The following is a 13,575-nucleotide window of genomic DNA, read 5'->3' on the forward strand; positions in this document are numbered from 1 at the left end:
TTTGCTTGGATTAAAAATATGTCGGCCTTATTATCTTCGCAACTATCGAAGTGGGGTCATAAGAAATTTTTTTGCAATGTATGCTTAAACCATTTCTCCTCCAGCGCCCTTCTTGCGAAACACTCTACCTACTGTCAGCAAATAAACGAGTGCGCTGCTAGGGTACCAAACGAAACAGAGAAATATTTAGAATTTGCGCATTACGCGTACAAGGAGAAGGTCCCGTTCGCTATTTACGCTGACCTTGAAAGCATTCTAGTTAAATGCGATGGCGATCTTGGCAACTACGATGATTGTACGAAATTATTCCAGAAACACATACCCTTTAGTATCGCGTTCTATCTGAAATGTTCATACGATGAGTCTCTTTCAACATTTTCATTGTACCGGGGCGCAGACTGCATTCAATGGTTTATTAAACAATTAGGGGACATTGCAGTTTGGACGAATACAATTTTTAACAACCCAGTTCCCATGGAGACGATGAGTGATGAACAGCGCAAAGATTTCGAGAATGCCACGCACTGTCACATTTGTGAAAAACCTTTCGTGGATGGGGACATTCGCTGTAGGGACCATAATCATAAGGGCAGAGGTCTGTATAGGGGCGCTTCACACTCTCGGTGCAACATAAACTACCAAGATAGCACCGTAATTCCCGTCGTATTTCATAATCTAAGCGGTTACGATGCGCATTTTTTTATTCGAGAACTATCCACTGGTTTACCGGGCCACATAACATTGCTCCCATTAAACAAAGAAAAGTACATCTCTTTTACAAAATACGTGGACAATACAAAAATTTCTTTTCGATTTATCGACTCGTTCCGATTTATGAGTAGTAGTATTGATAAATTATCAGCGTACTTGGGTGACGAACAGAAAACTATCACTAAATCCTATAGTCGTAACGACACCGAGTTCAATCTGCTAACGAGAAAAGGTGTTTTCCCCTACGAATATTTGGATTGTTGGGAAAAGCTAGATGAGACCGCTTTACCGCCAAAGGATGCATTTTTTAGTCATTTACATAACGAGGACATTACTGACGAAGAGTACGAGCACGCTTCAAACGTGTGGCGCGTATTTTCCATTCAAACCTTAGGTCAATACTCCGATCCTTACTTAAAAACGGACGTGCTTCTTTTGGCCGATATTTTCGAAACTTTCCGAATCACTTGCATGCAAACGTATCAGCTGGATCCTTTGCACTATTACACGGCTCCAGGGCTCGCATTTGACGCCATGTTAAAAATTACGGGTGTTAAACTGGAACTTTTAACCGATATCGATCAAATTCTTTTCATCGAGAGTGGAACTCGAGGCGGTGTAACTCAGTGTAGTACTCGATATGCTAAAGCGAACAATAAATATATGTTAAGCGGATACGATCCCAACCTCCCTACGAACTACTTAATGTACTTGGACGTAAACTCGCTTTATGGGCGCACAATGTGTGAGCCGCTTCCATGCGGAGAATTTTCGTTTGTAGAAAACTTTGAAACGCTAGACATATTAAATCATCCAGACGATTCGGACATTGGCTACATTCTAGAATGCGATTTTGACTATCCCAATCATATTCATAAGACCCACAGTCAGCTGCCATTGGCTCCCGAACATAGAATTCCCCCAGGCTCGAAATTAAAGAAACTATTGCTGACATTATACGCGAAACGTAACTACGTCGTCCATTATCGGAATTTAAAGTTGTACGTCCGACACGGATTAAAATTAGTGAAAATACATCACGTCTTACGTTTCAAGCAATCGCCGTGGCTACGTACGTACGTTGATTTAAATGCGACCATGAGAAAGCAAGCAAAAAACGAATTCGAAATACACTTTTTCAAATTGATGGGTCAACAGTGTGTTTGGGAAATTAATGGGGAACGTAAGGAAATATAAAGATGTACGTCTCGTATCTCGCTACGAGGGAAGATATGGAGCAATGGCGTGCATTGCAAAACCAAATTTTCATAGTTGCACCTTATTTGATAACGATATGGTCATTATTGAAATGAATCGATTAGAGGTGTTCCTCAACAAACCGATATATGTGGGTTTTGCGGTTCTAGACATTTCCAAAACGTTCCTTTACAATTTCCATTACGATTACGTACTGCCTAAATTCCAAAATAACGCTAAACTCTTATACACCGATACCGACAGTCTGATTTACTCGTTCACCAACGTACCCGACATATACGAGTCGATGATAAAGGAGGATATACATCTATTCGATACGTCCAGTTATGAGCGCGATAACGTTTTTGGAATACCGCTAGTGAATAAAAAGGTTCCCGGTCTAATGAAGGACGAAAGCAATGGCAAAATTATGCTGGAATTTGTTGGTCTTCGCGCTAAAATGTACGCTTATCGCGTAGATACAAAAGATGTAGTTAAAAAATCTAAGGGATCAACTGCAGCGAGTATTAAGACAATCACCATAGATGATTACAAGAACTCACTGTTTAATGCCGACATTATAAAGAGTCATCAGCACCTCATCAGATCGAAAAAGCATTCTGTATTTACAATCAAACAGAATAAAGTGGTCCTTAGTCCGCACGACGATAAGCGGATTATTCAACCAGACTGCATTAACACTCTTCCTTGGGGCTACGAGCAGGTAGTGTATCGGGAGTGAGAAGCTGAAAAATTAATTTTTTATAATTGTAGCTGTAAGCTGAACCAGTGCAACGATCCAGGAGCTTTCATTGTAAATATCTATTTATCAAATGTATATTTATGGAAAATAAAATAGCACCTGCATATATAGAGTTTTATTTAAGCATCAACACTAGATGCAGTAGATAGGTTATGAGAATTCCTTAAACGTAACAATAAAAAAAAAACACTCTAAAATATTTGTTTTTATTTATAAAAAAAAATTACAATATTAAACTATATCATTTTTATCGATCCAAGATTTTTCTTCTAAGCCCCACCACTTCACATAAACTTTATCCTTCTTCCGGCGGAGTATTTTTTCAACCAAATATACATCTGAATATTTGGCCTTTTGCAACTCTTGCTCATAAAATCCACCCAAAATCGGTTTTCCATTCATGTCTTCCAATAAGTACGTCACCGGATTGGTTATTCGTACTTTTACAATTTTGAATAGTTCGCTAGACCAGTTGGGTGTGTAGCCCTTCGCAAATATACATTTAAATTTGCTAATTCGAACAACATCGCCAACATTAAAACGATATCTCTTGTTGAAGAGCTTGATGTGGCGGTAGGCGTCCAGCTTTGTATCGGCCTTCACTTCGATCGGTTTCATCCCCGTTGTTCGATGTTTACGATTATTGTACTCGCTCGTGATCGATTCGATTGCATCTATCCATACATATTTTCCACGTAAACTAAACTGCCGGTACAAGGGGTTTTTTATACTTCTTATAACCCTCTCGGCCAGTGCAGCCTTTTTCGTACTGTACGTGGAATAGTGATTAATGCGTTCTTGCATCATCAATTTGGCGAATGATTTGTTATAGAATTCCTTCCCGGCATCGGTCTGTAGATTTTTCGGTCTGCGTCTCGTAGATTTGAAAATAGCCTGTACGGCTTTTGTCACCTCCTCACCCGTTTTAGTCTTCAACCCTCGCGTCCATAGATATTTTGAAAAACAATCGATAACTACCAATATGTATTTGTAGCCTTTATTCTCTTTTGCGTAAGGTATAAATTCGGCTAGATCTGCTTGCCAAAGATCATCGAAGCCTTTAATGATGGTACGTCTACGGGGGAAGTTTTTGCGCGCCGCTTTGTGTAACTCGTTCACCACCTGCTGCATCCTCTATTAGTTTATGTAGAGTTGCTTTGACCGCCTTCAACTCTTCCTCTAGTGCCTCCACGTAATTACGAAGACCGTCTACAGGTACTTTCGCAATCTGCATGTAATACATGAAGTACCCTCTATTTATGGCATCGCCATCGTCTACTGGATCGGCCACATTCATCAAACGATTTCCATTGAGATCCAGTCTTGTTGATAGGTAATGTTGTAAGGTTAGAGCATCATGACGTTCAATAGGATCCTCAACATTACTTAGTCTCTTACGTTCCACATTTATAGTATCGTCGGTAATGGAAAATTTTGTCTTTAGCAATTTTCCAAATTGAGCATGGGTATGAGAACGTCCGAATTTATCCATGATGAATGTAGGCGGGGAAGACGGAAATGGGGTATTTATACTAGTTGACGTAAAAATCGCTGCGTGGGCTTTTGTATGTAACCCTCCTCGTACAGCTCTTCCACGATTGATATTATATCATTTTTTACTCCTGTGTTGCCTGCCATTTTTTCACCCCATAAAACCTCTAGGTCTCTAATCAATTCATGCACGCTATTCCAGTATTTGAATTCGATCGGCCGGTCGAGTTCCTTGAATAGAGTAATACCGCTTCCCGATTTCGCACGCCCCCTATTCGCCGCTTCCTCCTCCTTTAGTAGAGGCTTTATTATAAGCGTATACTTTTTGCTCTTATTGCCACGAATCTGTTCTGTGGGGTCGTAATTGCGCCGTGCGACATGAGTTGCTATTATTATCTGCTTATAGTTACTTCTATCCTGCTTGGATACTAGCGATTCATCCGGTTCATTCATGATGATAAGTTCGTATAGCCCCGCAGTACCTTTGTACCGGTTCCCGTTAATGACCAAATCTTCGTCATCTATCGTCACCTCAGTCTTGCCCATTCTCCACTTATCCGTTTCGACATTATAATGAATTCCAAAGGTGGTGTCAATTGCATTACTCGTATCTCTTATCATGCGCTCAACGTATATACGTGGTAGGTGTTTGTATTGTTCCAAAAAGGCTTGCGAACCTTGCATATCAAGTAATGAAGCAGATGATTCTGATGCGATAGAGGACTCGTCTTCCTCTTCTTCCGGTTGATGCTCTCCTATCACTGTACTCTGTAGAAATGATGGCGGCTGTCTCAATGATGGAGTAGCCGTGGGATGAAAAGGTCTAACCATAGGACTAATATCAGTTGGTGGATATTTTTGAAAGTAGGGAAGTCTAGCTAGCGGACTGATCTCGGTAAGGGAAGAGGGCCTACGTCTCACTCGCGTGTAATAAGGTATCGCAGGCGTCGTACGCTGTGGTGGTGTCTTTCTTTTTGTATAGGAGATTGACGTTTTTTGGGAGGTGATGTAAATACTTCATCCTCTGATGGCTCCTCCTTTTTCGTTTCCATAACCGATGATGGCAGCGGTTCGATTTTCTTTACGATCTGAGCTAGCGGTTGAATTAGCGGTTTATACGTTCGTACAAATTCCACTTCTTTAATAAAACGATCCGCTTTGAGACGATTGTACTTTTGCTGTATCGCTTTACGCGCCTGAACTATTCGTCGTTTCAAGGCCATCTCCTTATTATCCATGATCAACGGAACAGGTAAACCGATATCAAATGAACAGATCAACTGGAACAGGGTCTGTTCCCCCCAATAAAGCTGTTAAGCTGTTCAGCGGTTAAAGCTGTTCAGCTGTTAGTTAAAGCCGTTCAGCTGTTAAGCTGTTAGAGGTATTAAAGCTGTTAAAAGCTGGTAAAGCTGTTAAAGCTGTTACAGTTGAACTGAACAATAAACATGTTTTCATGGTATTATATAGTGATCGAAGCCTTTCCTGAAACGACCGTTTTGCACATCCGCATCCTTATTTATCACCATAAACCCATACGGGGTTCGCCAGCTTTCCGAACACATCTCTCGAAACAGCTGCATGGTTATTATGGGTGCGACATGATCTTCATAAATATGTCGCAAATTCAAGTCGTCCTGTTCGAATAGGACAATTCAGTTGGCATTATCTCTAATCAATTGTTTAGGAATTTTAGAATACGTCTGACCCAAGTAGAAACAATCGATGGCGTTATGCCTGCCCATTGAAAAGTACGCTCTAATATTATCCTGTTTTTCACAAGCGATATCGTCAAAGATAAAAACCGAATTAGGTTTGGCAGCACTGGGCTCCATAATGTCCGCGTTCTTGTTGAATGTGAAGAAGCCTATATTCTTCATTGGTTGCAAAATTTCCCCCAAAACCCTATATTTGTCCTGATTCAGCGATTTCGAATAGACGTACACGTGTTTGAATCGGAGACCATTAGGTTCAGTTAGCAGACTGAGCATCGTATTCGTTTTACCACAATTGGACGGTCCACAAATGACGCATCTTACGCTGTTTGGAAGTAATACGCCATGGGTTTTTTTGCGGTCCACATTTGGCGTCGTGTCGAGATTTTGAACGAGCAGCTTTTGCTTCTGCACCACTACCTTCATTTTGGGGTCGCGGTTGAAATAAGACTACGAACATTTTTTATCATTACATTTTATTTATACATTTTAAATAAATACAAATCATAGTTTCTTCACTTCCCCGGTCAGAGGATTGTATTGAATTAGTGCATCGTGCAGGATCAGACAATAGGCAACCGTTCCCGCCTCGAAGGCCTCCATCGACTCCATTTCCAACTTAACATCTACCGTCGAATGCTTCAGAGATTCGTTTTGCTTTGAACAGTCCAGCACGAAGATGGGGCAACTTTTAAAATACAAATAGTCAAAGAGGGCGTCTTGATGCTCATCTTTCGAGTAATAATCGCGCCGAAAGTTTAAATAGTTTTGATATGCAATGATGTACTTGTTGGCATTAAAATCTAAATGCATCGCTTCGTACGGATAACTTTCCGAGTTGAGATGCAGTTTTAAATTTCGAATATTGATGTTATCGAAATTGGCCGCTCTTGCTTCGTGTGAAAACTTTTTACCGCTTCGTTGAAATGCCACAATTATCCATCGTGGTTTCTCTAGTTGAGTTGAAGTTTTGATTGGCCATATATCCGACTGTGCCTGTTTTAAAGCGGGCAATTCGTACAGTTCCCATTGACGAAATGGCATTGTGATTATAGCATCTTTATTGATGCGTTCGTATAGGCTAATTTTGGCGCTATCGCTAACGGTCACGTGAGGAACTTTCCATTGAATTTTTGTTAATGTTATTGTTGCATCGTCGGCGGTACCGATGTAGCAATTGGCATCGCTTCTAGCACGAATTAATACCAATTCTTGTCGCATGTTTACGATAACCTGTCGATAGTCCTCCATGCATCCGAATATGTGTTTTAGCGGAATGCAAACAGCGAAATGCTTCTCCTTGTTGCTCTTATTGAAATCTACTTGAAGGGATTCATCGGTCGGTGACCACCCCAAATGTTTGAGACCTTTGCTTTCAGTAGACGTATACGATACGTATCCCTTCAGTGAGGATGTAATACCAGGATTCCTGCATACATCCACTTTCTGACCTCCCAACTCATAGCGAATTTCTTCGAAAAGGAATGGTGCGAAATTGTTTGTTAGGTTGCATGTTTTTGCGATGGCACCCTCTCCTTCCGGCTGACTCCATTCAATTTTTCCTTCCAAGTACAAAAAACTGTCGTAGGTGGCGCTTATCAGCTCTTGATTTTGAATTAATATTCGTATTTCACTGGAAAGTCCGTAATCTGAAGATCCTCCGTATGGAAGATGGGTATGAATATCGGATTTAACAATCGTTTCGTCAAAGTGTACGCTTTGAAAGACGTTTAACGAGTCTGCTGCCGCCGCCATTTTGCACTTTCAGGCCAATGGATTCCAAGAAATATTTTTCTACTGGCGTTAATGTGCTCGGGCTCTGTCTCGATTGAGAATAACTCGATTTCCGGTCACCTTGTTTATTTATAGCGTTGAGGAAGGATGGCAAAGGACCTTGATTAATACGTAACCCCATATTCTTTTAACTCTAATCGTACTGTAAACGGTTCACTTTCCCCGAAATCGATCGGTTCACCCTTTTGATTCGTCAACTTTATAGTTATATTGCTAATTCTACTGGTATTTACTTCCAGATATTGAGTATTACTAGGAATTTTATCTAAGCGGTAACCTGGTGGAACGGAAACGTCTATTTCGTAAAGGACCTTAGCACGATTTCCGTTTCGATAGGATCCCGTAATGAGATTGCACTCTATGTGAATGTTAGTGTGCTTAATGATTTGAATATCTAAAGCAGATGTATGTAGAACGTTCGCTTCCAATATCCTCGATTCGAAACCGAGCATGCGCCCTATGCAGTCTCTTGGAGTGAAATCTATATGAAATTCGCAATTAAGTTCGCACTTGAGCGTATTGTTATTTGCACGTAGACTAAAGCGACTTGTAGGAATGTGAGCTTTTATATACTCGCTTATCTCTTCCAACTCGTAAGCACCATGCGGAATTGTTATTGCCTTGGAGTATATTGAGCTATTTGAATCAGTTTTATAGTAAAACTTATCGTTTCCCGCGTGAATGTTTCTTATGCTGTTACAGCCATAAAACCCCACCATCCCGATAACGTACATTTTCCCCGAAGGAAGTTCAATAGGTGGATAGAAATCGTGACTCGCCGTATTTCCAACACCCTCTATGCTGAACGTCGTCGACATGATTACCGCTACTGCTCGCTTAGTCAGTGTTGCTGTTATTTATACAGAAATTTTAAGCACAGATGGCCGCAATTCGTTGTACCAAATTGTTGCTCTTGTCCGTAATTATAATAGATTTTACAGTCGCGGAAATACTCGATCACTTCTCGTGGTGGTGGAATATTACCGAAACTATCATAGTACCAAACTCGTCTACTACGTTTTTTGTACGAGACCCAATGAGTGCCACGCCCCCTTTGACTATCTAAATTAATAACCCCGGATTCATTTTTCCATGGCGATATAGGCATATTATCTCGCATAAACACGTCCCTAAAGTATGGTACACACCCTTTTGCGTGCTTACGTAGATCTACATCTGTTAACGGCCGCTTTGGCAATTTTTTGAAGTTTTTTTTTTTTTTAAATGCAACGCCAAACTGCCTCCCGATTTGTAAGGTTTCAAATACAGCGCACCGCCACTTTTATTTCCTATAGCGATCGATTCCATCGTGCGATTATGGCGTGAAGTTTCATCTTGCATTTTACGTGCGTCACGAGATGCATTAACTGCTTTAGCAATGCCTGCCGCGCCACCGGCTAAAGCTCCCACTGCCGATAAACCGGCGAATAGGGGTATCAAAAATGGTAAAACCCCACCCTGTTTTGGTATGGGAATAACTCTAGGTACGCTTACATTTTTCCTACCACCTAAACTTTTTATGGCCATATTTGCTGCAGTAACAGCTGACTTTATAACATCCGCGGTATTGCCGCTTTTCCTCATTTTCTTAGCAATTGTCCTGCGCAAGTTCAATAAACTGCTCTTCTTCTTCTTCGTTTTCACTCCCATCCCCAACTTTCGTTTTACCTTCATGATGGTGCCCACTGTGAGAGCCGCTGCTCGTTCCCCTAATTTTGCGTTAGAAGCTTTCAACCGTTCCCAAGCTTTGCGCTCTAAAACTCGATCTGCTTGATGTCGACTTTCCAAGTCTTGGTTATCCCTATAGCTAATGTCGTGCTCTTTACACTGAGCGTCTAGTGGATTAATGCCGGGATCTCCGCGCCTTAACCTTTTGTCTAATTTAGTACCAGGTCCGCAATATTGATAGCCGGGAATATGTAGCTCAATTGGAAGTTTGTTTATGAGAGTATTAACCAAGCCACTTCCATCCGTACACTTCCGCTTCCGATTCAACATTGTTGACATGCTACAGTGTGGTTGCATATTTATAGGAAATCTGGGGGCAAATGAAAAAATGCTAAAAGGCAGTAATCGTTTATTGAGGACGTCGATATATGTGGTACATTAAATAAGTAGGTCTATAGTGTAATATTTCCATCATGCACACTCTGTATTGTGAGAATTTACATTATTCTTATAGTTTAGCACATCTTCAATATCCCGATAGATGTTAGCGTCGTCATCGTCCTCTTCCTCCTCGTCACCAAACTCCATTTTACGAAAGTGACGGTAGTTAATCACCTGTTCGATAAAATCTTGATAGAAACAGGACAGAGCGTATGATTCCAGTAAATCAAATCGATAGTTGATTATATCTTTCAAATTAAACAGTTCTTCAATATCGTTCTTTTCCATCGTGCAATATTGAGAGCTGCTGTTGCCACATTGTATTCTTACACTCTTCAACATTTTTTCAGTAGCCCCCTTCACTGACTCCCACGTATAGTAGATGGTGATATTACTATTAAGTGTATCCGAACTTTGATCTCGTTCGACATCTTTCTCTTCGTTCACATTCGACCAATCTATCCATCTTTCGATCTCTTGTGATCGGAAAAACTTCATTTCGAGATATGTTTGCCATTTTAAAAGTGTCACCCAATCTTCCCTTTTCATGAGCATAACACTGCCGCATGCGATGCGAAGGATTGGTTCAAGGTTAAGGTGTGTACTGTAGCCGATTTCAATGTATTTGGAATTATCTAAGCTGTCGAAGAGGGCGTAAGAGGTACAATCTATTAAACGTTCCTCAATCGCTTTGCTATGCATATTTTCAACTTGAGGAGATGATGGTGGCGTTGATCCATATCCATTATCATTACAACACCAACACGAGCACGTGAAATAGTTACTATTACAGCTATTTTTCGTCGCCATGGATGATAGTTTCTTTAGTGTATTCATGAGAGAGCGAAGTACACGACGACGACGACCACTCCACAACTGAAGTATTTTTTCATGGGACATTCATTTTATTTCGAAATGAAAAGACAATTATCTATAATATTATGTTTTATTTACCACGACAACAACAACAATACAACAACACTAATCTATTGTTTACATAAATTTTAAATTGGTAGTTTTCCCCGCTGTTCCGGCGCTTTCGATGAATACATCACTAGTCTTCAAGGACTCTTTGAGGACGTTCAGGCGATCGCCTTCCTTGAAATATTCATAGAATCGTAATGGCAGCACACATTTAAAATTTTCAGTTTCCAATACTATTCGATCACCATATTTTGTATTTATGGTGTCGGCATTCACAATTCTAAACTTCTCCCCCACTTCCAAGTCCTTGACATTTTTGAATACTTTACAGAATGTACTGGTGTTGAGTGCGTTAAGATCCATTTTAACTGTTTCAAGAACACTATTGGACTGATTGAAACCATCGCTGCCGCTCACCCTTATATTTCCAACTCGTGACCTTGAAATCTACAGCGATACATTGCCGAACGATGATCGGCTTCTAATACTGGAGAAATTATTGCATGATATTGCTCGATTCTACGTCGGAATCGAACTCTATCGACTGCTACAGTTTCCCATGGGCCTTTCCTTGCTGCCCAGTAAGCAAAATGCCACGTCACCATTACATATGTTCTATTATTGGATTCATCGAATTTAACACTCTTCACCGGATTCTGAAGACTCATCCTTCCACGCTTGCAACTGTTCACTAAACTGCTCCAACTTTGCATCCCTTAGTTTCCGGATAATACACTCGTCACATATTTTATAGCTTAAGTAACTGTCACATATTGCCTCTCCTAACTCATACTTTGCGGCAATAGCTTGGCACTCCTCTGGGCTATATTCACCGCGTCCATATATCGCCTCGTGCTCTGCATCAAATGCTAATGCAGAAAAATGCTGCTTAAGGCGTCTCACGGCCGTTACGAAATCGACAGCTTTGGCCAATGATTCCTCAGCATATGCCATCCACGACATCTTTAATACATGTACACCTTGTAACGAACATATAGAGGCTTATATAAGCGTCAATCCCCACCACATCTTCAAAGTCATATTTAGAATATAGTGTAATTTAGAATCGGCCACCTCCGATACTTTATCTCGAGCGCAAACCTCGACCCCCTTGACTTTGACGTTAGCACAGGCGCAAACCTCGCCAGCAGAGTTACAAACCTAGTTACTTTTCTAGTGACTTTTTGATTTAGAATCGACCCCTATATCACTAGCAGAGTTTCAACCCTCTCGAGTGACGCAGAGTTTCAAACCTAGTTACTTTTCTAGTGACTGTTAGCAGAGCTTCAAACCTCTCGTGACCTTCTAGTGACTTTGAGCAGAGTTTCAAGCCTACACATGGCCTTCACTTTTGAGACCCCAAATGACCTTGAACACGCGTATGGGAATTTCAATGCAGGACCTGGCCCCAACACCGAGCGCAATAACCCATGGGGTGACTAACCCAATGGCTTAGCACACGCGCAGTAGTTCAAATGACCTTGGAATTGGTGCATGCGCAGTAGTATCAAATTTGGAGTTGGCGCATGCGCAGAACTCAAGGTCAAAGTGGTCCAGGATCGGTGTTGCTCTACTACTCTCTATGTTTTCGAATCTGAAAGCGCGCACTCGTTTTTGTCCCCCCCCCCCCCCCCCACCCTCTCAAGTCGCCGAAAAGCGCACTCTACTCTCGACTCTACTTTGTTTTAATTTAAAGTACAAATGAAAAATTACCTATTCGTTTTATATATACATGGTATTCCAATCTGTCAATTCTGGTACCATGTCAAACCCTGGGTGTATCAAAACCAAGCCAGCAACGATTGGGCTTTATAAGTGTAAGGATCTCTTTAAGGAAAAACCCGAGGATTGTTCTTCAAAAAGATTGAAAGTTTGGAGAATAATTTCGCAACGTCCACCATAGATGCGTTCAAAGCCAAGTGCCCGGTGAAGCAGCAGAGAACCTCATAGTTTCCTGTGAAATGGGAGACCTTCGAAAATGTGAGGAAAAACACATGTTGCCGGGTCTATTACCCTCAGACGTAGGGGAGTAGGGAGACTTAGAAATTAGAAAATATGGGCAATAAAAAATTCCAACTATTTAAGTCTCTGGGATTAGATGGATTTGCACGCTCTTTAGGGCCATTGGAGTATGTACCTCTAGCAAGTGAAAGCTTGGACGCGAGTCGTACGACGAGAAAAACTCCTTCACGTCGATAAGCCTAACTTCATTTCTTCTAAAAGGAATAGACAGGACACTCGAAAGGAATTTAAGGATAATGTGCTGATCAGAAGGCCTCTAAACCAGTTTAAATATTACAGGAACATCCGAGATACCAGTCTAAGGGCGAGATTTGTCTGCGGCGCTGTCCGATCTAGGTGATTCCAATTCTCTACCTTTAATAATAAGAAAGTTACTCATGCAATCCCACCAGATCTGGGACACACTGTATATAGGACGTCTAGAAAGTAAGTTCCGTTTGTATATTTCGCTATTACAGCGCTGCGATCGCAGTTCCGCGCATGCGCAGCAATAACCTTGTATCTTTACGAAGATATTGACGCGATTTTGAGTTGGCTATTTCTTGTTTTCCTGCCACAGTGCTTGTCCATAATGGCGAAGGTAAATGTAAATCCCGCCGATTGTGAATAGATCAGTGATTCGGAAGATGAGTACAGGAAGATTGTAAACACACACTATATACCTAAGCTAAGCTTGTGTGGTCTTAGAGGCCAATGTGTACGTACTTCTAGAATTTGTTACGTACCAATTAAAGCACGTAGGTATGTCTAAAACATTTCTATTAGACAAGATGAATGATTACTGTATGTGCAATACACATTTACAAAGTAAACGAAATTACACAGAAAATAACAGAAAGAAAACCAATTACT

The 13,575-nt window shown here is 41.0% G+C and overlaps 3 protein-coding genes across 3 annotated transcripts; 2 read left to right on the top strand and 1 right to left on the bottom strand.

Moving 5' to 3' along the window:
* The first annotated feature begins 20 nt into the window (after positions 1 to 20).
* LOC116175372 lies at positions 21 to 2,774 on the top strand. The gene is made up of 2 exons (XM_031493447.1): positions 21 to 2,632; positions 2,683 to 2,774. Exons 1-2 carry the CDS (start codon positions 1,886 to 1,888, stop codon positions 2,686 to 2,688), a joined length of 753 nt encoding a protein of 250 aa, XP_031349307.1. The 5' UTR covers positions 21 to 1,885; the 3' UTR covers positions 2,689 to 2,774.
* LOC116176142 lies at positions 484 to 1,886 on the top strand. The gene is made up of 2 exons (XM_031494617.1): positions 484 to 1,783; positions 1,870 to 1,886. Exons 1-2 carry the CDS (start codon positions 484 to 486, stop codon positions 1,884 to 1,886), a joined length of 1,317 nt encoding a protein of 438 aa, XP_031350477.1.
* Positions 2,775 to 6,378: 3,604 nt separating the features above from the next.
* Positions 6,379 to 7,629, bottom strand: LOC116176143. The gene has a single exon (XM_031494618.1). It carries the CDS (start codon positions 7,627 to 7,629, stop codon positions 6,379 to 6,381), a length of 1,251 nt encoding a protein of 416 aa, XP_031350478.1.
* Between the last annotated feature and the right edge of the window lie 5,946 nt (positions 7,630 to 13,575).

Source organism: Photinus pyralis, unplaced genomic scaffold, assembly GCF_008802855.1.
Source record: "Photinus pyralis isolate 1611_PpyrPB1 unplaced genomic scaffold, Ppyr1.3 Ppyr1.4_LG7, whole genome shotgun sequence".
In the NCBI taxonomy this organism is placed as follows: Eukaryota; Metazoa; Arthropoda; class Insecta; order Coleoptera; family Lampyridae; genus Photinus; species Photinus pyralis.

Coding starts and splice junctions, on each gene's coding strand:
- LOC116176142 (XM_031494617.1), top strand. CDS start 484: ATGAGTGATGAACAGCGCAAAGATTTCGAGAATGCCACGCACTGTCAC.
- LOC116175372 (XM_031493447.1), top strand. CDS start 1,886: ATGGGGAACGTAAGGAAATATAAAGATGTACGTCTCGTATCTCGCTAC.
- LOC116176143 (XM_031494618.1), bottom strand. CDS start 7,629: ATGGCGGCGGCAGCAGACTCGTTAAACGTCTTTCAAAGCGTACACTTT.